Raw genomic sequence first — 27,753 nt, forward strand, 5'->3', positions numbered from 1 at the left:
ACTCTGATCGCAAGTCGAGTTGGTCGCAAGTCGAAGTAAATTTTCCCATAAGGTTCAATGTAATTACCGTTAATCCATTCTGGCGTCCGCGGACCACGCGTCAGGGGCGGAAAAACAGCCGCAGACCACGTGTCAGGGGCGGAAAATAGCCACGGACCACATGGAATGGGCAGAAAATGGCCGCAGATCCGGTTTGTAAGTCGAGGCAAGTTCGTAAGTAGAGGTAAATTTTGGGGGCCAGAGCTGGTCGTATCTCAAAAAATTCATAAGTAGGGGCATTCGTAAGTAGAGGTACCACTGTATAGTGAAGAAGGTATGTAGGTCAAGGCCAAAATAAGGAGTTAATTGATCCAATCAACTAACCTTTGGGGGTAAATTAAACCCCAAATCATTCAAGTCACACACAGAAGTAAATTTACTCCATCCATGCAGTTATATTATGGGAACAGCTAGGGAAATCATTTGATCAATTGATCTGTCCTGCCTAACTAGTCCTCCAAGAAAAGGAGTTGATGAGAAAGACTGGCTCAAACAGAAAGCCTAGAACACACCTCCCAAACGCCTATTGGCTACATGTCCAAGTCACGCCTCTTGCTCCCTGCCTGACCAATGGGGAAGGATGAGAGAAACCACAAAGCCTTGCCCACTCTCCTATGCAAGGGCAAATGGGATGCCAGCCACTTGCCTGGATTAGTGGATGATGGAATTAAATGGGTGGTGGCAACAGCATGCAAGGAAAAGTGGGGATAACACCCCCCCCCCATCTCGTCCAGCAGGCTGAAAGAAGGAAAAAGAACACTCCGGACCATTTTAATAACGAAGGAAATATTTATTATGATTTTTTTTTCAGTGCCAAAAATTCTAATAGAATACAAAAGTTTTAGTTGCAAAGGGGATGAGAGGCAAGGAACAAAGCATAAATGCATCAACCACGCAGGGGGTGGGGGGAAATAAAGTCCAAGCCGACCAAAATCATTAGGCACAAAAATTACATTCAATTGCTTCCACGTTCGCAGGGAGTATCCTTTGAAATGGAAGTTTCCTCTCCTTTTAACAAAAAGTAAGGAATTTCCGGTGCTTTAGATATTGATGAACTATAATTCCCAGAACACTGCCCTTCCTCCCCACTCCCCGGACATATGATGTTCAGGATTTAGCAACATCCGAGGATCACAAACTCCCCACTACCCCTTGACTGGCAGACTCGAAAGCCAACTTTTCCCAGGCCGAAACCTTCCAGGCGTGTAGGGATGGTTGGGAACTCTACCAGCCGCACTCCACACCCTCCAAAGGTGCCAAGATCAGTAATCATTTGTCACACCAAGTGAGTGAAAAGCGCCAGTTGACTTGTGCCCAAGAACCTGCCAATGAATGCCAATGTTTCTGATCAGCTGACTACCATCTCGAAGAAAGCTGGTCGACCAGCAAGGGGGCTGAGTATGCACCCGGGGACCCCAAGATTTAGCACGCACATCTTCTTCCCAAAGTAGTTGATCCGAGCATCCCAGGTCCAAAACGAGCCCTGAACAACGAGGACTCGGTGGGAATTCCCTCCGAGTAAACTAGGCACCATAAAAATTCTGTAAAAAGGCGAGCGGTCAGATCTCTTAGGACAAGTTCGTGGCTGGTATGGGCTTGAATGCAGTGGCACTTTGGAGCAAATGTTCCACTTTAGACCAAGTACAAAGTCAGTAGAAATCCCGGAGGACGGATTATGAAACTCGATCTACATTCTGGATACTTTCTCCTGCTCTATCAACTCTTCACGGCTCCTCAAAATTAAAAAAAAAACCAATTTATGGCAGTCACCGAGTTGTACTTTTGAATTTGCCCTTGCAAATATCTACCATTTTGTGTTTGTCGGGGGGGGGGAGTTATCTCCACTTCTTGCCCTAGTTCGAAATGATGCGGCAAACCACAGGCAGGCAGATTAAGTCAAGAGAAGCTAGAATCCAACACAACTGTCTAGGCTTCAGCATTCACATTAAACCCTTGCCCTCAAAAGCTCGTTTAGCAATTCTCTCAAAGAGACGCTGGGGTCCAGGAGGTAGGAATTCTTTTTAAAAAAAGCAAAAAGAGGGGAGAGAATGGTTTTGGATTAACTAGGGTGCTATGCAAACTAACCAGATTGACGCACTATCCCCGATTCAAAACTGGAACTTGTTAGGGTCCATCTGAAAGAGTGCATCTGGATCCCTTTCCAACAAGGAACGCATGAAGTTAAAAATATCTCCCATTAAAACACTCAAGATGCAAGACAGAAATCTCTTTCATTCACATTGTACTGAAAACTCAATTCAGCCCCCAAATATCTATTGGTTCAGAAGCCAGCCCAATTGCTTCAACAGTAGTAATTAAAGGGGATTTAGAATTAGTGCCTTAACCAGTATAATCATTGGTCTAAGGCAGTGTTTCTCAACCTTGGGAACGTTAAGATGTGTGGACTTCAACTCCCAGAATTCCCCAGCCAGCATGGCTGGCTGCGGAATTCTGGGAGTTGAAGGCCACACGTCTTAACGTTCCCAAGGTTGAGAAACACTGGTCTAAGGCCATAATCCACCCCCTTGAAACATCTCAGTGCATAATCAACTTCAAACATTCTTGTTCAGTGGAATTTCATTTGCCTTCCCACCCAGGGAGCTACGAATGAGAAGCTGGGAGGGGGATTCTCAGTTGGCCCACCCAAGTCAGGACTATTCCAAATATCTCAGAAGTGCATCCGACAGCCCCTAATCAGCTGGGTTTTTTTACTTCCTTGATTCTACACAAATGCCACATTCTGGAGATCTGCTATTTGCATTAACTGCATTATTGGAATGCAACCGCTGCACCTCATTATCCCCTTCTTGGCTACAGAGTCCAGCTTTTCTTCCTCTGCCTGAATGGAAGGCTTATGCCTCAGTTTCTCCACTGCCCTTCCCTCCACCTTTCTTCTCTTTGCAAAAATCGGACTCTTTGCTCCACTTTAATGAAGATGAACAACACATAGCATTGAAATGTCAACTCAGAACCCTTTCTGCAACGATTATTCCCTGGCTGTGGAAGAAGGCTTACAACTGTGACCTGGTTTCTCCCATCCCAGGAAGACCTTCCACATTTTGTCCTGCAATCATTCTCCACCAACAAGGAGAAGATTTGTCGTCCAAGATCTGCTGAGGACCCAAGGCTGGGAGCTCTGAGAACCATAGGTCCTCAGCGGATGTCCTTAGACAAATCTAATAATATATCAGCATGGTTAAAACCTTCTCCCCTTCTAATTCTGATAAAAATAGGGTTACATTTTTTAAAGAGAGAGACAAAACCACCACAAGAAGAGAAGTAGGCAGAAATGTATGTTGCAATACGCTTCCTCTGCCAGGGTTCTTCAACACTCCTAACTCCGACAAGACCTCTTTCCCCATCATTCTGTGCACCAAGATGCCATACATCCTGCAGAAGACAATGAACGCATTATAGATCCAGTCTTCCTTACTGCCCTGCGAAGCGGTCACCCATTCCTTCTTCTCTAAGAAAAGAACCACGTCCTTTCTCAGCCTCTAGGAAGACAGGTTCATTCCCGTTGCTTCTCCTGGTGGGACATCATGGAGAAACCATCAATATGGCTGATTTCTATACTGAAGGAAAGAGCAACCTCTGTTTGCCTGCGCAAACCAACTTAGGAGCTAAAGCAATGGCAGAACAGTTCTTCACAGGTAACATTTGGAGCAAACCCACAAAACTCCAGTTGCAAGAGATTCAGCGTCAATGAATCAGGATACTTGGCTGGCCAGACTGCACAAGGGCCCACTGGGGAACGTCCGTTCTGCAGGTCTGCAGTAAGGCAGCTGGAGTTTTGTATTCAACTTTGCAGTCTTTGGGAGAAAAAGGTCCATCCAAATAGATGGAGGAAATCCCCCAGTTTCTGGAGCATTGCCACCAAGACGCCAGGGAGAAAAAAGTGAAAGTTCATCTCATTGATGGAAGGTGGATAAGCTCTCAAGCCAACTGAGTTTTTAAACTGAAGCATTTCTTGCCACGGTTCCCTGGGACATTTGCTCCTCTTTTGTGGAGCAAGGTGAGAGAAGGCCTACTGAGGATCATCTCCTCCCCTCCAAGGTCACCGTACGTGCGAGAATTTGGTATTAAAAAAGGGTGATTAAGTTTTACTGCACGTATAGACACAGCAAAACAAATTCAGTTAAAAAAAAATTAAACAGAACTTTCAGAACCAAGGAGCTCGGGCGATGCGGCCAAAGGTCCAATAAAACTCTACTAGGTCTTTCCCCACTCGTTTTGCTTTCCTGCCGTCACATTTCACAGGGGGAAAAAAGTGTCCTTGCACGCTAACCTCACACCAGGAATACGAGACAGTTTCGCCAGGCCTTGCACAATTTATGCAAGGGTTCAATCTCCAGAATCAGGCATGGCTGGTTGGGAGAACTTCCTGCCCGTACCCCTGGATGGGGCTGGACACATCTGGCCCGCTAAACAAAGCCTCTAAACTGCTTTTCAGTTGGAGAACAAAAACAGAGCGCGTTTTGCTGCTGTCAGTCTTAAGCCTCCTAATTGTGGAAGCAGGCTGCCTTTTAAAAAGTTAAAAGAAACCAGTTTATGAGCCCGAAGCCGTCTTGCTTAGTTGACGCTGTCGATGGGAACGGTGTCGCACCACAGAATCCCATTCATCTCCGGAATAGTCTCAACCCCTAAGTAGCTGAGCAGAATGTCACTCCGACGTCGTGAGAGCTGAAGGATGTCTTCCGCTAATAAGGACACCGTTGTGTATCTGACTATGTCTAGATCAAACATGTCTTTCAAATATTGCAAAATCTGGTGCTGGGGACAGAAAGAGAAAAACGATTAGATGCCCCGAGTTTGTGGTTTCAAAAGACCACGCCAGGATTTTTTCTCTCCCTCTTTTTTTAAGCGACTCCACATCTTTTTCCACCTTAAACCCTTTCAGAATGAAAAAGAACCTTTACCTTAAAAAAGCTGCAGACTTCAAAAAGGTGCTGTTTTGGCCCCAGGAAACCAAATGCCAGAACGGGGCTGACGTGCTCCGATACGGAGTAGAAATGAGAAATGAAACCATCGGGGACCTAACGAGGAACCAGGGGCGGGGGAAAAAATGGAAAGTTTGCCACTAAAGGTCAAAAATCATACATGAAACATGGTCTTCACCTGGGAAAGTTACTATAAAAACAGAGAACCCTTCCAACGCCTTTCCAAACCCTTCCAGAAGAGTGTGAAATCCTGGGGGCCTGATGGGGGCTCACATTGCTGGAACTGGCTGGTGGGGTAATCAATTCTATCCCCCCCCCCTCTTGAATTGTATATAGTCTTTTTATATACTATTTTTTTTAGCTAATTTAACGCTAAAAAAACCTCGGGGGGAAATGGGCGGCATATAAATTTAATAAATAAATGGATAAATAATAATAATGCCAGTTCTCGGAAAACCCACTTGGATGCATTAACAGGAGTATAGAATCCAGACTGCAGAAAGTACTTAATCAGGCCCCAACTGCAGAAAAGCAAATTCAGTTTGGTTTTGTTTCGTTTTTTGGGGGAGAAGGAATTTTCCTTTGTCAACCAATAGAACACCTCTTTAAATAATGTTAAGCCTATCCAGCACCTCTTTAAATAATTTTAGCAGATCCTGCAAGGGGCAGAGGGTTGGACTGGATGATCTCAAAGTTCCTCTCCCGCCTTATGATTCTTTCTTCCTAGAACTGGACAGAAGGGAGGGCCAAATCCCATTTGCAAATCAGTTTGTAAAGAGAAAAAGGGAAATCAGGACTGGATCACTCTCTCTGACTCCCCCTCGCGCTCACGTACCATAAGAAGCCGCCTCTTTGCTTTTAGCACCGACCAGCACGCGGTTGCGAGAGCCTGAAATTAAAAGAAAACAGGTAGACCTACTTGGTTATTTTTCCTCTCATTTAAACTTGTCTATAAACTGAATTCAGCATCCTTGTTGTTGCCCACATCCTGGAAGACCCACCATGGCCTCTGCGTCGCTAACATCGATAAAATAGATTTTTAAACAATTAAAAAAAATAAACAGACAACATCTCACACGCGATGCCGATATTCTTGCCAACGATACGGTTTTGTACGGTTTGGCCCATTTTTAATTGCTCACTTAGGGCAACGGTGTGGATTTACTTGATGGATTGCTTTGTTCAATTTATCTACCTCCCCATCTCAGCTGCACAATTCTTACAGTGGTTTAAAAGCACCAAGAAACAATACAATCAAACCGTATTAAACAAACCTAACACCAATACAGATCAGAATAACAAAACCCGGGGTCTGAAAGCAGTCTATATTCCACATTATCACTGTATGGGCATCCAGATGTCCACACCTGGTGGCACAGTGACATCTTTAAGATCTTGCAGATGGCCAGTAGGGTTGTGGCCAATCTAACATCTGGGGGGATGAGGTTCCTCAGAGTGGGCACCATGACAGAAAGGGCTCTCCTCCTGGGCCCCACCAGAGGACACTCTCTAGCACAGGGTTTCTCTACCGTATCAACTTTAAGATGGGTGGGCTTCAACTCCCAGAATTCCGCAGCCAGCATGCTGGCTGGGGAATTCTGGGAGTTGAAGTCCACCCATCTTAAAGTTGCTGAGGTTGAGAAACTCTGCTGTAGCAGATGGGACTTATAACATGCCCTTCCTGCCAGACCTGTAACTGGGGAGAGGTGGTCCCTCAAATACCCTGGCCCCATGCCATGTAGAGCTTTATAGGTCCATCACCAGCACCTTGAATTGAACTTGGAAGCAAATTAGCAACCAGTGCAACTCGAGGTGTAGCGTGCACCCAAAGTAGCACTCCAGAGCGTTCCCAGCTGCCTGAAAGGGTGTTGCCCTATCTAAGTCCTAACCAAACGTAACCCTCCTTAGTTTCTAAGCCTAAGCTAGGTTGGCCTGGTGCTATCATCTGCTATGCCCCTATTTCTCCCAGGGTCCCATTCCCCCCCTCCAGCAAACGCACCGTCTCCTTGAAGCTGTCAGAGAGCCAACGGTTACGCAGGATTGCCAACACTGAGGAAGGCGGGTTCTCCAAGTCTTCTAACGCATCCATGAGGATGAAGTCCAAGGCGATATCAAAAAAATTCATACAAACCACCTGACGGATGGACAAGAGAAAAGATCCGTGTTTACTGACCTGAATCACCAGGTCAGAGCAAAGCTCCCCGTTCTGCTGCCTACAGGATTCAACCAGTCCTAGTCGGATTAACAATATCGCTACTGCCCCACCATCGCCCAATATTTGGGGGAGGGGCTTTATTTAGGTCAGGCAAATAAACCCATTATAAAGTTGAGCACAAAGCAACCGAAGCTGAGCATCTGGATGAAGACAAAGATTTGCACGTGAAGGTTTCAAAAGGATAAAGATGAGGCAAGGAGATTTCTTGCTAAGGCTATAGTCTATCTAGGGTGTCACCACCAAAAAGGCCCTGTCTTAGCACTACAGGTAGTCCTCGTCCTTGTTTAGTGACCACAGTGGGATGGGCAACTCCGTCGTTAAGCAAAGCGGTCACTAAGTGAAACTGTGCTTACGATCTGACTTCAGCTTTCTTTGGCTTTACAGACCTCTGAAGGGTGTGAATGTGAGGGTTGGTCGCAAAGTTATTTTTTCATCCCTGTTGTAACTGCAGACAGTTGTTAAACAAGGCAGTCATTAAACAAGGACTACCTGTACTCCTCTCTTTCCTTGAAAAAGACATAATTTTATTTACCCTCCCCATGCCTACACATCATGCCGGGTCTAAAAACCTGGTTTACATTTCATAAAGGCTGCATTCACATAAAACACTTAAGCTGGTTACTGAATTAACTCAGTCATCTTGGCTTGCATAATGCAGTGAATCAGGCTGGGTTTATGCAACATATTATGCCACCCAATATTAAAACAAACCCAATTTAGCATGTTGTGTGAATGTAGCCATTAGGACTTGTTTAAGGGAGCTGCCTGAAGAAAGCCACTGACTGGATCTCTACCTAAGAAATCAATTCCATGAGTGCATTATGGAAATTGGCCACTGTGGATAATGTTGCCCCAGACAGATCCAAGCTTTCGGTGGCTGGATTCACACAATGTGCTAAGCCATCATTTGTTGTTACCAGTGTTTGATGAACCAGCCACAACTGGCTTTATACACCTAAGTCAAAAAGTGGTTTGGTTTGGCTTGGCATAGACACTATGGCTTGTAAGCCACAGTTTACAGCTCAGTGTGCTGTGTGAGGCCAGATAAGGCTGGCTTATTCCAGAAACTCTGGCTTGTATGATGCCTCAGCCCAGCCAGCGATTTGCTTATATAGATCCTGTTTTTAAAATAGATGCAAGATGTTATTACAGAACTTCCATTAAACCTGCAGCGTTTCTTTGGACAGGACCAAATAGAAGTCGAGGTCTTTGTAAAGAGAAGCCCCTCACGTACCCCTCGCCCTTCCAGCTCCTTCTGTGTGGTCAGCCAAGTCTCCTGTCTTTGTGTGTAGTGCAACATCTCATCATAGCTTTCAAGGAAACCCTTGGTGTTCTGGAGGAGAAGAAATCAGAGGAAATCAACCCAAAACTCAGCAGGAGAAACCAGCCAGACTTCCTTGTTGCTTCCAAATCAGCCCCATGAAGCCCAAAAGGGTCTTTCCACTCGGTCTCCTGAGATCAGTTTGCTCAGTTACCCTGAGCTCACAGAGACACCCTCCAAGGCCTGTGTTTGGGGCAGGTCCTCAGCAGAAGACCTCTGGTGGACCACGAAGAGGTCCCAAGATTTTACTGTGACGGCAGTTGTCACACTGCACTGAGCAGCCCCCCGTAGTAGACCCCAGCTCATCTCCCTGGGGACCCACATCATCCCCCCAGGGATGAAGAACGGTTGGCCCTTACCTTCTCAGCCTTGGTCATCAGCCCCATCACCATGCGTTTGCCCACTTCCCCAAAAAATGACTGGTTGTTCTCCACCACCAGCAGCTCCTGGGAAGAGATCAGCCCGTTGGAAACCACAATTACTTAAATGAACCAGGCCTTCAGATTAAACAGATTTGCCTGGATATAGCATGCTACGTGAACCTCCCCATGACATTTGACTAAATCAAGCTTAAAGTTAAGCATCTAACATTTGAAATATAAACTAACTTAAGGGGTTGAGTTCCCAAAATGTTAAACCACAAAGAAGCCCTAACAAAAGTTAAAACTAACCAGGCTGAGCATGTTAAATGAATGCAGCTGCCAGATCTTCCATTATATGCTGGTCTATGAGCGTAATAAATATTGATTGATTGGTCTTCCATTGAACAGGTTCAGTGTGTTGTGTGAACCGCATTGCTGGCTGGGCAACACATAAGAATTCAGCCACTCTTTCCATCCAGAATGTACACACCATCCTCCACCATCATGGGGTGGTCTGCCTTGGCCTGATCTATAAGCCCTCATGCTTATAAACCACAAATCATAGTTCCACAAGAAGAGAAGTAACCTGGTTCCTTCCAAGGTGTTGAACTTCAACTCTCATCATCCTGGCCACTAGAATTGCTGGCAAGGGATAGTAGGAGTTGTAGTCCAAATCACCCATATCCATTTTAGCTGATGTGTGAACCAGGCATCTATGGCTTAGCAGGTCATGTCAATCAAGCCAATTCTTTCTGGACCAGGCATGGCAGTGAGGTCAACCTCCTTCCACCCCCAAGTTACAATTCCTCAGATTCAAGGACTCCAGGAAGGACAGTCTTCAAGACAAAATTGGCTTCAAGTCTTCCGGGACAACTAGCTTCAAGGTCTCCAGAGAAGACCAGCTTCAAGGGAGGACTAGCTTCAAGGTCTCCAGGTACCCACCTGAAAAGCTTGTCTGATGCAGTGAAGCTTTGCCAGAAAATCATTATCACTGTAGCACCCCAAAAGCTCTGTGCTGGAAGAGGAAAAAGTTTGGTGGTGGGGTGGGAGGATGGATAAAATCTAGGTCAGCTTTCCCAAGCTGAGGCCCTCCCAACCTTGAAATTATGAATTCTGGACGATGCAGGCCCAAGGCATCTCAGATCAACCACATATTCCTGGGACGGGGAACTTACTGGTACCCACGGCTGCCCTTAACATCATTTCCAACAACCAAGGGCTACAGTTGGCCAAAAGACAATGAGACAAAGTAGGGGAAGCCAAGAGTTTTGGATGGGTCCTTGAGGTATTGGAAGGAAGGGTTTTTTCCCCTTGCTTTTTGTTGTAATTACGTTAAGCATTTTTCAGACCTTACACTACCTTCTCTTTCCCACCTCAAAATGGCAGAGGTTTACGCCTCCTAGTTTTCATCCACTATGATACAGGACGGAAAAGATGCTGCCATCCACAGTTTGAAAACTGGGTGGGTGGGGGAAACCATTTCATTTAGTCTTCCCTCCTGCGAGACAAATCTAAGGAGCCTCCCAGCTTTGTATGGATAATCTTACATCTCCAATCACCTACTCTCCCAAACTGTGATTTGAGCATCCTGCAGATGTCTCAGGACTTCAACTCCCAGAATTCTCTATCAACAGAACCAAGAGCGAGGAATGCTGGGAACTTTGAGCATCCTCCAAATATCTCAGGACTTCAACTCCCAGAATTCTCTATCAGCACAATCAAGAGCCAGGAACTCTGGGAACCACGCCCCTGATATATCTGCAAGGTGTCTAACTAAGGAGTTGTGTTGGCTACATTTGGTTTCGGAAAAGGAGAAGCATGAATAAGCAATAAGCCAAAACATCTCCGTGAAGGTCCAAAGGTACATCAGGTCCATAATGACCTTGATGCCACCATGGGAAGATAAATATTCTCCAGCCCTTCTACCCCGAACTCACCGAAAAGTCCTGCACAAAACCAACCCGTCTTTCACCAGCTTCAACGCTTCTTCATAGGCAACGGCTGGCTTGGAAGGATGGAATGGCATCTTCTCAATTTCCAGGGAGTCAAAGATCTGAGGGAAAAGCAGAAACCATGAAAGGGATTTCTTTCCTAACCATCAGAGGCTCATCAAAGAAAAAGCACAGTTCCAGACAGAGCAGAAAGTGCTTCTGTCATTTCCAGCCTTGACTACTACATACACATTTTGAATGGGGCTGCCCTAGAAGACAGCGTGGAAACTTCAGCCTTGAGTGTTTATATAAACAGGGCATAAATGTAATAAATAAATTAAAATGAAACACAGGGGCTTCCCCCCTTTCTCCAAGCCAAGGGTGTTCTTAAAATATCTCCTCTGAGTCAAGTTGGACATCATCTATTTTTGTAGATTTGGGGAATACTCAGAATAGGAGAAATTTTCAACCTGGAAGCCTGTGAACCAAGAATAGATTCTGTCCTTCTCTAATCAGGTACCTGTGAGGTGTAACGCACCATAATTCCCCCCACCCATCCCCAGAAATATACCCCCCAATTATATCCTCACCCCCACCAACCTGGTGTTGGACTACAGCTCCTATCAGTCCCAGCAAAGCTTTCTCCAACCATCTCAATGCGTGTTGATGGCGGTGCAGACAAGCCTCCACACTGGGCAGCCCCAGCCATCCTGGATCACCACACCCATCGTCCCCAGCATGCATGGGAAACGGTACTCTCCCACAGGACCAGATTGGGAAGGAAGGCTGCGTTCTCCCTCCTTTGGTACAACCTTACCGAACCTTGACAGGATATCATGTTTTGCAGCAAAGCCAACTAGAGTCACGTTGCATGAGATGGGCGGCCGTGCAAATATGGTAAATAAACAAACTAGGAAAAACGCTGCGCAGAGTTCGAATTACCTCCGCAGCAGAGAAAAAGGATTCCTCTGAGGTCACACTATCTTCCTCATCATCTTGCTGACGCCTTAGAGACTCTTCGGTCAGTGGGAACATCAGGGTTTGCTCTGAGAAAGAGGAAAAAAGATGGAGGTGTGATCTTTCTTTTTCTTTTTCTTTCTTTCCTTTCTTTCTTTCTTTCTCTCTCTCTCTCTCTCTCTCTCCTTTCTTTCTCTCTCTCTTTCTTTCTTTCCTTCCTTTCTTTCTCTCCCTCTCTCTCCTTCCTTTCTCTTTCTTTCTTTCTTTCTTTCTTTCTTTCTCTCTCTCCTTTCTTTCTTTCTCTCTCTCTCTCTCCTTTCTCTCTCTCTCTCTCCTTTCTTTCTTTCTCTCTCTCTTTTTCTTTCCTTCCTTTCTTTCTTTCTCTCCCTCTCTCTCCTTCCTTCCTTTCTTTCTTTCTCTTTCTTTCTTTCTTTCTCTCTTTCTTTCTTTCTCTCTCTCTCTCTCTTTCTCTCTCTCTCTCCTTTCTTTCTCTCTCTCTCTCTTTCTTTCTTTCTCTCTCTCTCTCTTTCTCTCTTTCTTTCCTTCCTCTTTCTCTCTCTCTCCTTTCTTTCTTTCTTTCTTTTTCTTTCTTTCTTTCTTTTTCTCTTTCTTTCTTTCTCTCTCTCTCTCTCTTTCTTTCCTTCTTTCTCTTTCTTTCCTTCCTTCCTTCCTTTCTCTCTCTCTCTCTCTCTGTCTGTCTGTCGTAGACCAGCATAAAACTAAGACCCTAAGAGTCATTCTGAAATAGAAATAAAAATGAAAAAATCATCTCGATAGAATAAAAAAAATGAAATGAAAATTATTAATGTAAGGTTCCAATGTAAGGGGTTAAAACCCAGGAAACTTATAAAATTACAATCAATTTTACAATCAGTCGTCTGAATGCTGTAGGTAACTAAGGGTAAAAAGACACAAGTAGTACTAGGATTTGTAAAACACAATGAGAATGTAAAGATATACTAGACTTATACTGAGTCTAGTGCATGCTGAAGCTCTACGAGAATTTGTTGGGATTATGACAATTATGATCCAAACAACTACTATCGAGAAATAGCAGAATAAAACACTGAAACATTCTGGGAGTTGAAGTCCGCACCTCTTAAAGTTGCTGAGGTTGAGAAACACTGAACTATATTAGTTAAAAACTTGAGTCCCCAAACAACATGAAGACGCGGCCAGTTCCTAAAACTTATTTTGCACTTGAATTGAGTGTGATCACAAAGAGTGGCACAGCGAGCGATTCATACTCTGAGATGATTGTATTTTTTTATTCTCCCAAACACCTGCCAGCCACAGGATTTAAACAGCACCCGAAACCCTCAATCCAGATGAACAAACCACAATGCCAAAACCGATAAAGGTGGCGCAAAGTTAGTTTAGTTTGGTGGCCTGGTTCACAGAGCACGTGAGGACCAAGGCTGGTGTCTCCATTTAGCCTAGTCTGGCACATTTATGAAGGTAGCCAAGGAGACTGAATCAAGAGACTAGGAATAAACATTGGCTGGCTTCATATTCTTATTATAACATCTCCTTTTAAATATAAACTGGGGAATTCTGGGAATTGAAGTCCACAGGTCTTCAAGTTGCTACGGTTGAGAAACACTGGATTAGGACAACCCCACCTTTCTTCCATAATTCACAGCCAGCTCCACTCACCTAAGTCAAGCAACATGTTATCGGCCGCAAGGGTGGATCCAAACTCCTCCTGCAGATTATACGCCCGGTACAGGAGCAATTCCAACTTCTCTGCAAATTCTTTTTTCTGAGATTCCTGCTCCAAAAAGGCAAACATGGGTGCCCTGGACATAAAATGGGGATCAGTGCCCTCCAAGAACCAAAATCCTGAACTGGGTTTATGGCCCAGGAGGTTGGCGCACGATCTTCAGGGAAGGGTCCAAGAGAAATCAGAAGGTGAGTAGAACCTCGTTTTGGTTCTAGTTCTCCCCACTGGTCTCCATCTATCAGGGTTAGCTGGCAGCAGCTCTCCTGGGTTTAGAAGCTAACCAGGGTTAGGATCGGTTAGGGTAGAGGACCACCAGAAGCTCCAAGAGATGTAGACTTCACTGTTTGACACTACCCACCATGGAGGAATGGTTGGTGAAATTGACAGATCTTGCTGAGGTGGATAAACTGACTTCTTTGATGAGAGAAGAGACAACATCTACATTTATTGGTGACTGGAAACCCCTTAGGGGCTTTTTGCGTAAAAATGAAAAAAACGAACGTGTGATTTAAGGCTTTGACAATCACACAGGGTAGAGGATAGAAAGCAGAGAGTCATGCTGTAGCTTTAGAGAGGTCAAAATAGAATTGCCCTTTTCACTGCCGCGAAGAATATCGGAAGCCCTTTTTAGGATCTTTTTTCTTTCTTTTCTATTTTTCTTCCACTTTTCCCCCCCTTTTCTTGCACTTTTTGCTTTCTTTTCCTGTCTTCTTCCTTACTTTATATTAGTTTGTATTACTGCTTTTCTCCTTTTTTCTAAAGTTTCAATAAAAATCATATCAAAATTAGAGACGCAGGCTACACTGGGAAGGGATTCCGGAAGAAGGCAGGGCAAACCGTTGGGCCACGCCATGGCCCAAAGAACCCGGGGTTGTGTCCGTGAAGCCATGTCAAAGGGGACTCTTGCTCTGACCAACTACGGGGCACCATTCCCTGAATTTAACATTTCCCAGGAGACTGGAAGTGGCCAGAGGAGCGACGCCCCGAGTCCGTACCTCGCAGAGGTCTTCAGGCAGCAGCTCCTCTTCTTTGGGGATGTCCCAAGCGAGAGAGGGGCCGGTGGGGTCCCTCTGACGGACGGTCAAGGCCTGCTCCCACTTCTGCAGGGCCTCTTCAAACAGCTCCATCCCTGCCGAGGGGAGAGAGACCCCCAAATGACCAGCAGCAGCCAGATCTGAGCCTCCTCTCAGCACCACACTAAGCTGACGCCTGCTAGGCTGGGGGGTTCTGGGAGCTGAAGGCCACCCATGCTGGCTGGGGATTCTGGGAGCTGAAGTCCACCCATGCTGGCGGGGGGAGTCTGGGAGTTTAAGGCCACAGATCTTAAAGTTGCCAAGGCTGAGAAACCCTGCCCTAGTTGAATCAAGGAGAAGCAATAGAAGAAAATTTGCTGGCCTTTTCTTCCTGGCTTAATGCGCAATTTTGAATTAACACAGTACGCTAAGCCTCAAGCTATGTTCACAGGCGACACTGAACCACCCACATCTGATCATATTTTAGTCTACACGCTGTGACTTCAGCAGGCTATGGCAATTCAGTAAACCATCATTACTTGATGAATGGGAAAGTGGGCTGTCCAGACGCCACTGCGCCGTATGTCTGATTTAGCGTGCTGACCCAACTGCGATTTATTCAAGGGACCAAGCCTTGCTTGGAGCAAGGTGTGATCCTGGTCTGGCGTGGCAATCCCTTACCTTGAAAATAGAGATTTTCTGCACTGCAGTCACCAGCAGCTCCAGGGTCTTCTTCCAGGTGGGCTTCCCAGGGCCCTGCAGAAGCTGGAGTTGGGCTGGGGGAGTTTACGACCGCCATCTAGCATGCAACGAGACCAGGAACATCCATCAAGCATCTCAAATGCACCCGCAGAATGATCCCAACTGTACATTTGGTGCTGGGGGGGCATGGATTAAATAAATAATGGCTCATTCAGTCAATGCAACCTTCTGAGATGACCCCCCCCAACACTTCCTTCAGCCTAGCACGTTGGGTGCAGAAGGAAAGAGCAATAATCTTGAAAAAGGAATGTAAGAATTACCAAGTAATGAAAAAGAAAGGCTGAGAAAAAAATTTTTGCTACAAAACTTTCTAACAATAAAGTTGACTTCCAGTAGTCCTTGCGTGGTTGTTCCCTGACCGGGCCTACCTCGAAGGGCTGATACCTTGGACAAACCCACCCAGTGGGGTTACTCTGCAGCTCAGTCTGCTGTGCCAAGGCAAAAAACTGAGTAAACCCCTAGTTAGCTTACCCATGGGAAAGTGTGTTGTGCAAACGTGGCCTCAGAACGCAATGCTTTGAGTTAATTCCGAGAAAATACAGGCAGTCCTCGTTTAGCAACCACAATGGAGACCAGCAACTTGATTGTTAAGCGAAATGGTCTCTACGTGAAACTGCGACTGTGCTTATGATCTCACTACAGCTTTTCTTTGCTTTACAGACCTGCGAAGGGCGTAAATGCGAGGACTGGTCGTAAAGTTACTTTTTCATCACTGTCGTAACTGCGAATGGTTGCTAAACGAGGCAGTCGCTAAACAAGGACAACCTGTAATGCTCATTGCAATTCTATACATGTTGACTCTAGAGAAGACCCACTGAATGTACTGGAACGTGCTCTTCATCAATGCAGCCATACTATAATCCCCACCTGGGCACCACTTTTTCAAAAGAGAAGTGACCCTGCCTCCTTTTTTTTATCTTGTGGCTTCTTCCCAGCCACGTTAACCATCCTGCCTGATCATGATTACACTCCCATAACAGTTACCTGTAATTAGGCAAACCATAGTTTTTACTTAGCTAACCCAGGTTTCCACATTCCGAACCATAAACTAATCCAGACCCACACTAGGCTGAAAAGCCTTGGCTGGTGGATGGCTCAGTCTCTCTTGAAAACACCATTTAAAAGTTCCTGGAAACTTGGCAAACCATTTCATTTTTCAGCCACTCGGTTTTGCGAATTCTATTCTAGGGAATCCCAGTGATCCTGGATCTGTGAGCCTGGACAAGATCAGAAGCTCAGGAATTTTGGACCCGCTTTGGCATTCAAGATTTGTCCTATGTTTGCATCCCATTAACCACAAAATCAGAAACATAAACTTGAAATTTTTAGGCAGAGAAATCTTGGAACAATCTTGTCTGGGGACGATGCAAAACATGTTTAATCCAAGAGGCCACATTTTCACCTCTTCAGAAGCAAACCAGAGCGGTCATCTCAACAAAGAAGAGGTCGAGAAAATGGGTTTGAAGAAAACATTCACTTAAACAACCCAATTTAAATATATTTTTAAAAACGTCCCCACCGCTTTTTTCACTTAAACCACCGACAACAGCCTTAAAAACAGAAATAAAAATACAGCCGACTTTCCAAACCACAATTCCAAACTTCAGCCTATATGTTTAAATTCACAGGAAGAGCAAGTGCTAGTTAGAAGGTCAACTAACAAATGCCACAAAAGTTGTGTTAGAGGTCAAGTATCGCAGTGACTCACCAAGAGGCCGAAGTCCCAGTTAAGCAATAAGCCGAAACCAGACGATGGATATTATGGGTTAGCCAGAAGAGGAAACTCAGAAAGTAAAATGCAACAATTCCCCTTCAACCCATTGATCAGCCCCCAGATGCCCACCACTAGAGTTATGGGGTCATGCTCCTTACATCACATTTTGCAATAGCGCTCCAATGGTGTCTGATTCCTGCCAGCTTAAAAATCACATTTCCTCTCATTTTCAGCCCATTTGGTAAGAGCTGATGCCTAACATTAGCTGTTTCGAGGAAGGGGGCTGCAAAAATGCAGAAAAACATGGCGCCAAGGATCCCTTCGACATGACGTTCCCCATCCCCTTCTCGCCATGATTCTTGCCCATTACAGTTTTGAACCCCTGTTTGTATTGCTTGGGGGTGGGATGAATGGCCTCCAGGTTCCCTTCCCTTCTAGGACACTAAGGTTACTTTTAAAACAACCGCCCAGTCAAGTCATAAAATGCGCCTCTCGCTTCTCAATTGTTTCTCCGTCCCACTCGATTATTTCTATCTGTGAATTTCTCTGCATATTTCAATCGCATTTCTTCTGCAAACAGACGCTGACGCAGGCTGTAATTCCCCAGATGTTTACCTAGGAATAAATGCCCCTGTACTTATCATGCAGTGGATCAGGGCATAAATAGGCCTTTTGAAAACAACTTCGACTCCCCATCTCGTATAATTTCAAGCCGCTTGTCATTATCTTCACAACTCACAGTTCTTTGCAGAAGATGATGTATTTCTAGCTAAAGATTATGGCAAAAAAACACGACAGCACTGGGTCAGTTGTTAAGTTCTGACTTCAGCAAGAAACGCTTTTTTAGAAACAGATTCTGGAGCCGTAGTTAAGTGGGTCCTTTACAGGGAAAAAAAAACTGGATTAAACTAAAAAAAAAAAAGTTTTGCAAACCTGTAAAGGCCACTGAGTGTATTGCTGCAGAATGGGAGTGCGATCCATGACCACTTCCACAGCGATCAGTGACTCTTTAAAAGCCAGAAGCCTTTTGGTCTTTCCAAAAGCAGCTGGAAAAAGGAATGTATTTTGCGACCTTCAATATTTTAACCACCTTCTCCTCGGCCAGCCTGCACCCCTCAACAAGCTTACTCGGAAACCTTGCAGGAACCAGATCACTTTCCTGGCTGATTCCGCTCTCTGCTCCATCTGGGGAAAAGACGGATCCTCTGGCCCCCATTTCTCCCGGCCGGCCGCTGCAGCACAAAATTCAGATTTTCCCAGCTTTGAGGGAGTGGTTTAACAGAAGCCTCTGGAGTGCCAGGAGAAAACCATGAGGTGCTTTAAACCCACCCCGTCTGGGGTTAAAAGATTTGCAAGACAGATTCTTCCTAGCTGGTGCCTCCCTGGGATTTTGGGAGTCTGCATACAAGCTGAGTTAGCAGCCAGGAGAGGAAATGAAAATGCAAAATTTGAAAAAGAAAAGAAAGATAAGAAGGTAAAAAGAAAGCCCTTCTTTCTCAATTTAAAAGCTCCAGGGGAGTGGGGGGCTTTTTTGCAAGCTTCCCAGTTGCATGGATTTCAGTTTAGGAAGATAAACATTTAGGATGACCCAGAGAGTGGAAAGAATTTCTTTTTTCTTAAAAGTCTCTGTTGGGGGACTGAAAGAGCAGACAAGGGAAAGATTAAAGGTGAGAAAAGGTTGAAAAGGGAGGAAGGTCAGCTCCAGAGATAAGGGAGGGAAGCGGTGAGATAAATCCTAAGGCCGAAAGGAGGGAGTAGAAGAAAAGATGAATTCTCCTGCAGGGCAAACCTATGATAGTTTCCTGGGCAACCCTGCCCAACATTAGACAAAAATCACATGCAAGGTCAGCCTTCCAAATTTCAAAAGGCGGCAGGCGTCCTGCAGCCCAGGAGCTTCCAAAAGGCCAACCTCCATCATGCAGACGCCACCTGAACATCAGCCAGAAAGTTTTCTTTCCAGGCAAAATAAAGGTGGATAAGGAGGGTTGAAATGCCCTTCTCTTTTGGAATCTCAGGCTGGCCCTAAAATGGTCAATATTCATTTACTGGACTCCTATCCTGCCTTTCATTCAGGAGCCCAAGGCGGTTTACAAAGCATTCGCTCCTCCTGTTGTTCCCAACAACAACCCTGCAAGGTTGGCTGGCCCAGAGTAATCTTCCACGGCCAAAGGTCGATTAAGTCCTAAATAGGTAGCTCAGAACTCAAGATGCCTCTTAGAAATATAAAGGGATCACGTTAAATCTTATCTAACACAAATCTTATTCGTTTAAGATTTGTAGTAGATAAGCCTATATAGAACTGTAATTGTTCATTGTTATCATGATAGATTAACCCTTTTTTTCTCTCTGTTGCATTTTTTTCACTTTTCTGCTCCTTTTACGTATTTTTTTTCTTTTTTGTAATCAAAAATTTAAAAAGGAATCACAATAGAGCTTTTCAGCATCTTGGTGCCCTTTAAGTATAATCCTTTTTTTTTTTTTTCCAAATAATTTTATTAAGTATTACGGTTGTACAGATAAAAGGTAATACACACTACAACTAAATAAAGGAATAGGAAGAAAAAATAAAAAGTGCAGAAAAGAAAAAAAAGAAAAGATAATAGAAAGAAAAGATAATATAACAAAAAAGGAAAATGAAATATAAAGAAGTAACTTCCGCCTTTGTCTCAACAAGTATAAACAGTTTTAACAACTTAACCCTTTCCCTTAAAATACAATTTTATATTTGTAAATATAAATTAAATATATTTAATTTGTATATATTATACAATTAAATATATCCAACAATTCTTTTTATCATCCCCAGACAAAATAACCTAGCTGGGGAGAACGTGAGCTTTAATCTAAGACATCTAATAGTTTCTTACACTTAGATTCAACTCCCAGAATTCTCAGCAAAAGATTATGGCCACATGGCATTCTGGGAGTCAAAATCCCACCTTCGAATCCCAGAATTCTCAGCCACGGCAATGGTGGCTGGGGAATTCTGGGAATCCACACATCTGCAGGGCCCCCAAACTGAGGAAGGTCGCTAGAAGCTCTAAATGTGGGTTTTTCTTTTCGGCTAGCCCACTGGGTAAATCTAATCCCCGGGGGTTTATTTAAACCCTAAGTAAATCAATGCTGGCTTAGCAGAACGTGTGAACGCAGATCCTGATATTTTCTCTCAAAATCCTGCTTTCCCCAATGCTTTCATGGGTTCATGTCTTATGAAACCACAAGAGAGGTGGGTTTATTGGTGGGTGGTCCTGCCAGTTATTTAAAAAGAGAAAATCAAGTTAAATCAGTTTCCTATCAGCGTTGGGAAACTGACTAAACGATGATGAAATTGACTAATATGGTTTCCCAATACATTTGAGTTGTGAATTGGAGTAGAGTGGGGGCAAACTATCAACTAGAGCAGTGTTTCTCCACCCCGACCCCTTTAAGAGGGGTGGATTTCAACTCCCAGAATTCCCCAGCCAGCATGGCTGGCTGGGGAATTCTGGGAGTTGAAGTCCACCCCTCTTAAAGGGGCCGGGGTGGAGAAACACTGAACTAGAGGAATTCTTCTCCTTCTTTCCAAGGATTGTTCGCCAGAAAACAAGGTAATTTATTTTTTTTAAAAATCAAAACACACAAGAAGGAAGAATTAGATGAAACCCAGGCATTTTTGCAGATAAAAAATTGGGCCCAGGGCACCGGGGAGATTTTGCGACGGCTCCCTTATTAATTTCATCCGCTCCTGGTTGTGTGCTTTTATACTTTTTTATTCGCAATAGCTTTTATGTATTTATCCGTTTTCATTGTTGCGCGCCGCCCAGAGCCACTTTGTGTGAGCGGGGCGGCTACATAAACGTGATAAATAAATCAATAAAATAAATAAATAACAACGGGAGCTTCCAATGTAATGCAACGGATTGCCGACAACCTACAGCCCGAGATGTGTGTCTCATTTCTGAGTCCAAAATGCAACGCTCTGCATTGGTCCAGCCTTCCAGGGGGGGCATTGCCAGCTACGTGGACTTCAACTCCCAGAATTCTCAGGGTTCACACCAGCTGGGGAATGCCCGAGTCGAAGCCCACTTAGTGGGTAGACGTCCAGCTTGGGGAAAGTTCTGCTCCTGGGCATATTTTTGGAAACAAGACCCCTCCGAAACAGGGTGGTGATGTCACCTCCAACTTCCAAGGGGCTGCTTCCCACCACAGTCCCCCCCCCGTAAGCCCCATTTTGGGGCTCAAGGCCCCCCCCAAAAAAACATCTCTTACGGATGCCAGACTGTGCGAAGAGCTGGAATGTTTGCTGGGTTCGATGGAGGAGATCCCACTGAGGGTGTCGTTGCTTTTACTGCTAGGGCTCTGTATCCGACGGCCGGAATAACCTGAAACGAAAAACGATGTGGGCGTCTGGAAAAAAAAAGGGCTTTGCCAAAAAACCCCCAAGTTTTTATTGTACACCGCCCAAAGTCAGTTGCAGTCGGGAGGCGTCTAAACAGAATAAATGAAATTAAACAATTCGCTTTTCTATAATGCTTCGGCAAAACACGGGATATTATAAAAATAATAAAGGTGGAAATAAATAAATAAATAAAAATTATAATTCTGATCACTCCTCCTGTCGGAGGAAGGAAGCAGGACGGGCCTGGTGCACGCGCCACCCCGTTCTGCGCTTTGTGGAACCGGGCACATCACGCCAAGGAAGAAATTAGCTTGCTCGGCTTCGGCAGAGCAGAACAGCCGAACCCGACCCGCCGAAGATGGCAGAGCGCAGTTTCCGGCCTGCCGCGAAGGGGGAGCCCAGCAAATGGCGCGTGATTCAATAAACCACCATTCAGCAAGCCACTGTTTAGCACAACGTAGTGAAACACTCAGCCGTCATTTAGAGCACTGTTTCTCAAAGTGGGCAATACCACCCTCCGGTGGGTGTTTGAATTATTATTATTCTTATAATTAAGAATATAATAATAATTATTATTATATTATTATTGAATTAATTATTATTAGAGGGGCGTTAGGCATTAAGTGGGGAGGTGACAGGAGGAGCGATTAGAATTATAATTTTTATTTATTTATTTATTTATTTCCACCTTTATTATTTTTATAAATTACTCAAGGTAGCAAACACACCTAATGCTCTTTCCTCCTCCTATTCTCCCCACAACAACTACCCCGTGAGGTGGGTTGGGCTGAGAGAGACTGACTGGAGATTACACGTAATTTATCTGACAGATCATTTGCAAAGAAATCATCCACGCCTAATAAATCATTTTTAATTTTTTATATTTTTTTAAAGCATTCTCACACACGCAGGGACAGGCCCGGCGAAAAAATCGGTACAGATAAGGGACCGAAAAAAATGTGAGAAACACGGTTTAGAGTATTTCGCAATGCAGTGAAATACTGTATATGCCTTAATTGAGCCCAAATAGTCATTATGAGGTCACAGTGCCAGGTATTGTGACATCACACATTGTGACATCATGATGAATATTTCACCACATGCCCTTCTTCATTTCCCTTGGAGCCAGTTTATTTTTTTGTATTTATATTTTGTATTTATATATGCATGTGTGTGTGTATGTGTGTTGTGTATACTGTGTGTGTGTGTGTGTGTATATCTATCTATCTATCTATCTATCTATCTATCTATCTATCTATCTATCTATCTATCATTTACATATATGGGGCCACTTTATTTTTTCTTTCTGTCCCACCCATTTCAGCCCCCCTTATCTATTTACTATTTATTAAACAAAGCTACAGCTTTGTATCTACCAGAAGCAACTTTGGGCTGCAAACAGAAAAAAAAAGACCATTTAAAACAATAAAGCATGTTGAGACCCCAATAAAACCTGCGTTCGTTCCTCAACCACCTCCATCTACGTCTGACAGAAAAAGACCCCTTGATCTCATTTTTATTATTTCCACCGGATTTACTTAACCCTAGCCGCTACTTTTATTAATAGCAGTATTAGTCGTATTTATTGGTGTTAACGGATGGTTTTTATGAACGTTTATCCTTGTTCACTGCGTGGTTCTCAGGACGCTGAGAAGGGACCACATTTATCAATCCATAAGAAACTTTGATCAATAAAACTTTGTTTTTTCTGGTCTGCGCCACTACCTTTTTTCACTGACGGGACCCGCCGGGTGGGCAAGATGGGCACCGGAACCGCCACGGGCTTCGCGCTGGTCTTCTCCGGAGCAATTTGCTTCTTCCGCCGCCGTCGACGCTTTAACTGGTGCGCCGCCAAGGCCAAGGCTACCGTCCCGAGCGCAGTGGCAAACAGCACCTTCCGAAGGCCCGGAGCGACCCTCAGCGTGGAGAAGGCCGACTTTAAGAGGGGGGGAAACAAAACAGCCCAACTTCACCAACTTTGCAAAGAAAACGGTCACTAGAAACACAGCCACGCATCACACAATGCCAGTGTTTCTCCACCTTGGCCACCTGAAGATGTGTGGACTTCAACTCCCAGCATTCCCCAGCCAGCCAAAGAATTCTGGGAGTTGAAGTCCACATAGCTTAGAGCCAGGGAATTCTGGGAGTTGAAGTCCACGTATCTTAAAGTGGCCAAGGTGGAGAAACGCTGGTCTAGACAATTTGCAACCTACAGCCATCCATTCTGGTCCTAATTTGGGGGTGAACCTCTGGAAAAAATGGATTTATCTACTGCTCATCACGAACGGTTTCTTCTTTTACCTGCCCAAACGTTGTGTAAAGGAACACGGGGATCTCGGCCACAGTCATAGCTAAAGCCTGGATGATGGACATGCCCTCGGTTCTCTGAAAAGCCATGTTGGGAAAGCACCCCGGCTGTGCACAAAGGCGTCGCGGCCGAGGTCCCGGCGGCACGGCTCACCCAGCGGTCCAGCGTGATGCAGGGACCTACCGTCGGCCTTCAGAAGCGGATCCGGTTCCTGGGTGAAAAATGAGAAAAATGGCAGAAAGCTCAAAGAGAACGAGAAACGAAATTGTTAAACCCGGGGAGAAGAACAACGTCTGACCAGGACCGTTTTTAAAGTTCAGGATGGGCCCCGTTGGATGAAGTTTTGCTGCCTCGCCTACATTTTGCAGCCAGTCCAGAATACGGCCAGCACAGCTTACGGTGGTACGATATATCCGTCTCATTAAACCAGGGTTCACTTAACAGTTCACGAGGATTCAGTGCTACTGAGGTCAGGGACACGATGATGCAAATGAGCTGATTTGATGCAAATGACATCATTTCAGGTTTAACGGACATTCAGATTTTACGGACAGGCCCTCTCCCTGAATGGTCTGTTAAATCGAGATTTAACTTGAATCCGTTCTTGTTTGAAGCCTACACCAATTTCTGGCAAGGTGAATCGCAAAACTCAACTAGGGCGTGCTTAGAAACCAGCCAAACCTTCCAGAATGTAGACAAATGAGAAGTGCAAAAGAAAAGTGTTGCAGTGTCCCTTTCTTCTCGATACACAAGCACACACAGATTTTCCACTTCTCCCATTCCCTGCAAACACCCAGCATTTCAACATTCACCCCCGCCGTGTTGATTTCAGGGTTTTGCTTTTATAATTTATTTCCTACAAAGGCTTGCATGCACACGCTTCAAACATGTGCATGTGTTCCTTAACCTGATGACGGCTTGCGAATTGCACCATTTTGGAAGCACAGAAATCCACGCTTAGGAATTAGGAAAGCCACAACGATGCTGGATCAGTCAAAAGAGCCACCAGATGCTGCATGTTTTCCTCAAGAGCCAATCGTTTGCCCCTTGGAAATGCACTAAGGTAGACTGCCCCTGAACACAGAAGCTCCACCTGGCCTGCATAATTGATCCTCCTCTAGAACAAATGAGCTTGGACTATTGCAAAAACATGCCCACTGTTCTCCCCAGATGTGTTGGATATGAATTCTGGGGACTGAAGAACAGGATGCTTGCGAAGCATCACTTGGACAGGGCAGGTAAGGAAAAACTAAAACAATTCTTTCAATGTCAAGTTTTTTTCTCATTCTGAATTGCTGCATTCCTGCATAATGTAACCATAACCAGTAACCTTGAATAACCATTCAAAGAACAAGAGCTGGAGGGTGGCATTGTTATGTTGACTGTTACATGAAGTGACAGCCGTTTCTCGGCACGACCTTCAAGAAAATGTAGAGGCAGATATTAAAAAAAAAAACTCAAATACAAAGATACAAATGCAAAGAGAAACAAGGGCAGCCCTAATTTCTCACTGCAGACAGAACACCAGTGTACATTTATTTCTTCATGTAAGACTGCTTTCCCCCCACTAAACTTTTTTTTAAAAATTACCTTGCCTATAGAAAGCTAGCTTCTCAAGGTAGGTCCTAGATTAGCCTTCTCTCAGACTCAGATGCACTCGTTTTCAATGCAAAGGAATTTGCTTCTTTGCTTTGTTGTATGGATTGGATCCGAGCGAGTTGCCACCAATCCAACGTGCTCTGATTTGCTAGAAAGCAGGTTCCTCTGTTCCTGAAAAGCTATATATTTATCTGCATTCTGGGGCCAGAATTTCAAGCAGCCCAGGGGAATACAAAAGTTCTTTGCAATCCACCATCGCGGAGTCTGCACCGCAGACCGAGCCAAGCTAAAAGGTTTCGGTTCAGCGTATTACAGGTGGCACATCTCGGTACAAACACAGAAACTGCTTTGCTAACCTGGTTTAGGGCTTATCTTGCGGTGGGAACAATGCTGGTCTGCCTTCCTCCTGTATCCAAGGATAAACCAGAAAAATGCAGAACAAAACCTGGTTCCAAAACTGCCGAATGAGAAAGCATTCATCCAATCTGTTTTACTGAAGGAAACCAGTTTACCGTTTTTCCAGTTTTGCAAACTTGTTTTTATTTGAATGATCTGATTGCACCAAGCCATGATTCTTTAAACTAGTTTGATTAAGCTGGGATGGGAATAAGTGACCTCAACTCAATTCCATTAAGCCATTAGGGTTATCAATGCAGCCCCTACGCTTCAAAAACTATGATTTATGCTTTAGAATGGTGTTGTTCAAATTTGGTGACTTTAAGATGCGTGGACTTCAACTCCCAGAATGCCCCAACCAGCATCCCAGAATGCTCCAGCATGCTGGCTGGGGCATATGGGAGCTGAAGTCCACACATCTTAAAGTCACCACGTTTGAACCACACTGCTTTAGAGCAACACCCAAACCGTTGCCCTTATTCAACAAACCATGTTAAATAACCACCATGTTAAATAAACTTAACCCATTTTTCAACCTCACAGCAAAATCACACCCAGGTAAGAGCGTGCAAAATGTCTCGATTCCCGCTGAATCTGAGTTTGAAGTGGCCCGTTTCAACAATTCCCCATTGCTCGGAAGGGGCTGCTCCACGTGCAACACAGATGAAACCCTTTTTGCACGCCAACAGTCTTGGTCTTTGGGGAAGTTTCTGGTTTAGTCCCTGATTAACGTCTCTTGTCTAGCAAGTCTCTGCACAGCTCCTAACTAATACAAGCCGGGCCTAAACTCCTTCTGGAAAGCAAAAATACAACAGGCTCGATTGGGTTGACTTAATATAACGTGAAGCAGGCTTTGCTCCAGCCAGGATTCACGTAAGGGCGTTTTAATGCGCTGCCGTGGCAAAATTATTCTTATTCTGTATTTTGGGGAAGCCTAACCGTTGTCCTGCTGGCCAAGGGCTTGGAGCAGCCGTCCCGCCTGGCAGAGCAAAGTCTTCCGATGCAAAATTGCCACCCAAAATATCCACGTTATTAACTGGTTGGGGTTCTTCCTCCAGAACATCTTCCTTCGGGGGTTTTCTTTTCTCCTAGCACAACCAGACGCCGCGAGCAAATTGGTGAGCTTGAGAGACCTCCCCAGTGGCTGCTCCCTAACCCCTGGCAATTCCAGATACACTGCCTCTGCACAGGGAAGCTCTCCTCCAACTCCATAAACCCAGGGCAGGAATTAAGGATTGCAGCTCCCGGATGCCCCCGAGGCCCCACCTCAGGTGTAGCCTTTTGCAAACCCTACGCGCAGACCCTCGGCTTTTGGCTCCCCGTGCACCGCCAACGCCACCCTCCGTTAATTTCTCCAAACCACCCTCCCCTTCGGAAAGCCAGCCTCGGAGCATCAATCCCATTAAAAAAAAAGAAAGAAAGAAAAATTGGCATTCCCAGGTAGACTGCTCCTGAACCTGGAGGCTCCACGCCCGATCCCCCCCCCCGCGGCTTGGAAAGGCACGTTTCTCTCGGAGATGAACCTGACGGCGTGCACCGGGCTTGACTTCCGAGGACACAGGGGCGAGAGGGCTTGCACACGCGGAAACCCGCTGGTGCGGCGTCGCGCGTGCATTTTGCACATCCCGCACTTTGCTCCTCTGCCGCCCGCCTCTCCGCTCACCCGCTGGGCATGTGGGGCAATAGCTCAACTCAATCTGCAGGCGAAGCAGTTGCCATCACCCAAGGCGCCTGCCCGAGAGACTCGCGCCCTCCCAGCCCTGCTGGAGAGCCGGCTGTGCAAACAAACCAAAAGGTCACCGTAAATCATTATCCCCCCCACCCATAATGGAAGAGTCCGCCGCGCGCCTGACCTAAGCCGGGTAGCCAATACCATTCTCCTAATCGGGGGGAGCTCTCACCATGACCCCCGCTCGCCATGGCTGCAGAAGGACAGCGTCTCCTTCCCGGTTCGAGCCCAGCCTCGCAAACTAGCTTGACTGATCCCCGCCTAGGGGCGGAGCGCCGTCGCGAGACCCCAAGATTGCCAGCCGCCCCGGCCAATTGAAGCGGCGGCCCGTCCCAGAGCGGACCAATAGATCACCCCGCCGTCGTT

At 45.3% G+C, this 27,753-nt stretch overlaps 1 protein-coding gene across 5 annotated transcripts; it reads right to left on the reverse strand.

Moving 5' to 3' along the window:
* Positions 1 to 808: 808 nt before the first annotated feature.
* Positions 809 to 27,701, reverse strand: MIGA2 (mitoguardin 2). Of its 5 annotated transcripts, none has more exons than XM_007442084.4 (16): positions 27,560 to 27,701; positions 23,657 to 23,874; positions 23,081 to 23,291; positions 21,226 to 21,338; positions 15,183 to 15,300; positions 14,484 to 14,617; positions 13,422 to 13,536; positions 11,751 to 11,854; positions 10,815 to 10,930; positions 9,820 to 9,892; positions 8,875 to 8,961; positions 8,429 to 8,527; positions 6,979 to 7,113; positions 5,815 to 5,868; positions 4,959 to 5,075; positions 809 to 4,812 (listed from the first exon to the last, which is right to left on the reverse strand). In XM_007442084.4, exons 2-16 carry the CDS (start codon positions 23,750 to 23,752, stop codon positions 4,612 to 4,614), a joined length of 1,773 nt encoding a protein of 590 aa, XP_007442146.2. In that variant the 5' UTR covers positions 23,753 to 23,874; positions 27,560 to 27,701; the 3' UTR covers positions 809 to 4,611. The 5 variants fall into 5 exon arrangements, with proteins under 5 accessions (XP_007442146.2, XP_025031355.2, XP_025031356.2 ...); XM_025175587.2 differs by having other exon boundaries at positions 27,512 to 27,656; XM_025175588.2 differs by lacking the exon at positions 27,560 to 27,701 and adding an exon at positions 27,322 to 27,474.
* Positions 27,702 to 27,753: the final 52 nt, after the last annotated feature.

Source organism: Python bivittatus, unplaced genomic scaffold, assembly GCF_059951505.1.
Source record: "Python bivittatus isolate LINGU-HERP-01145 unplaced genomic scaffold, Pbiv_v1 ctg000160_np1212, whole genome shotgun sequence".
Classification (NCBI taxonomy): Eukaryota; Metazoa; Chordata; class Lepidosauria; order Squamata; family Pythonidae; genus Python; species Python bivittatus.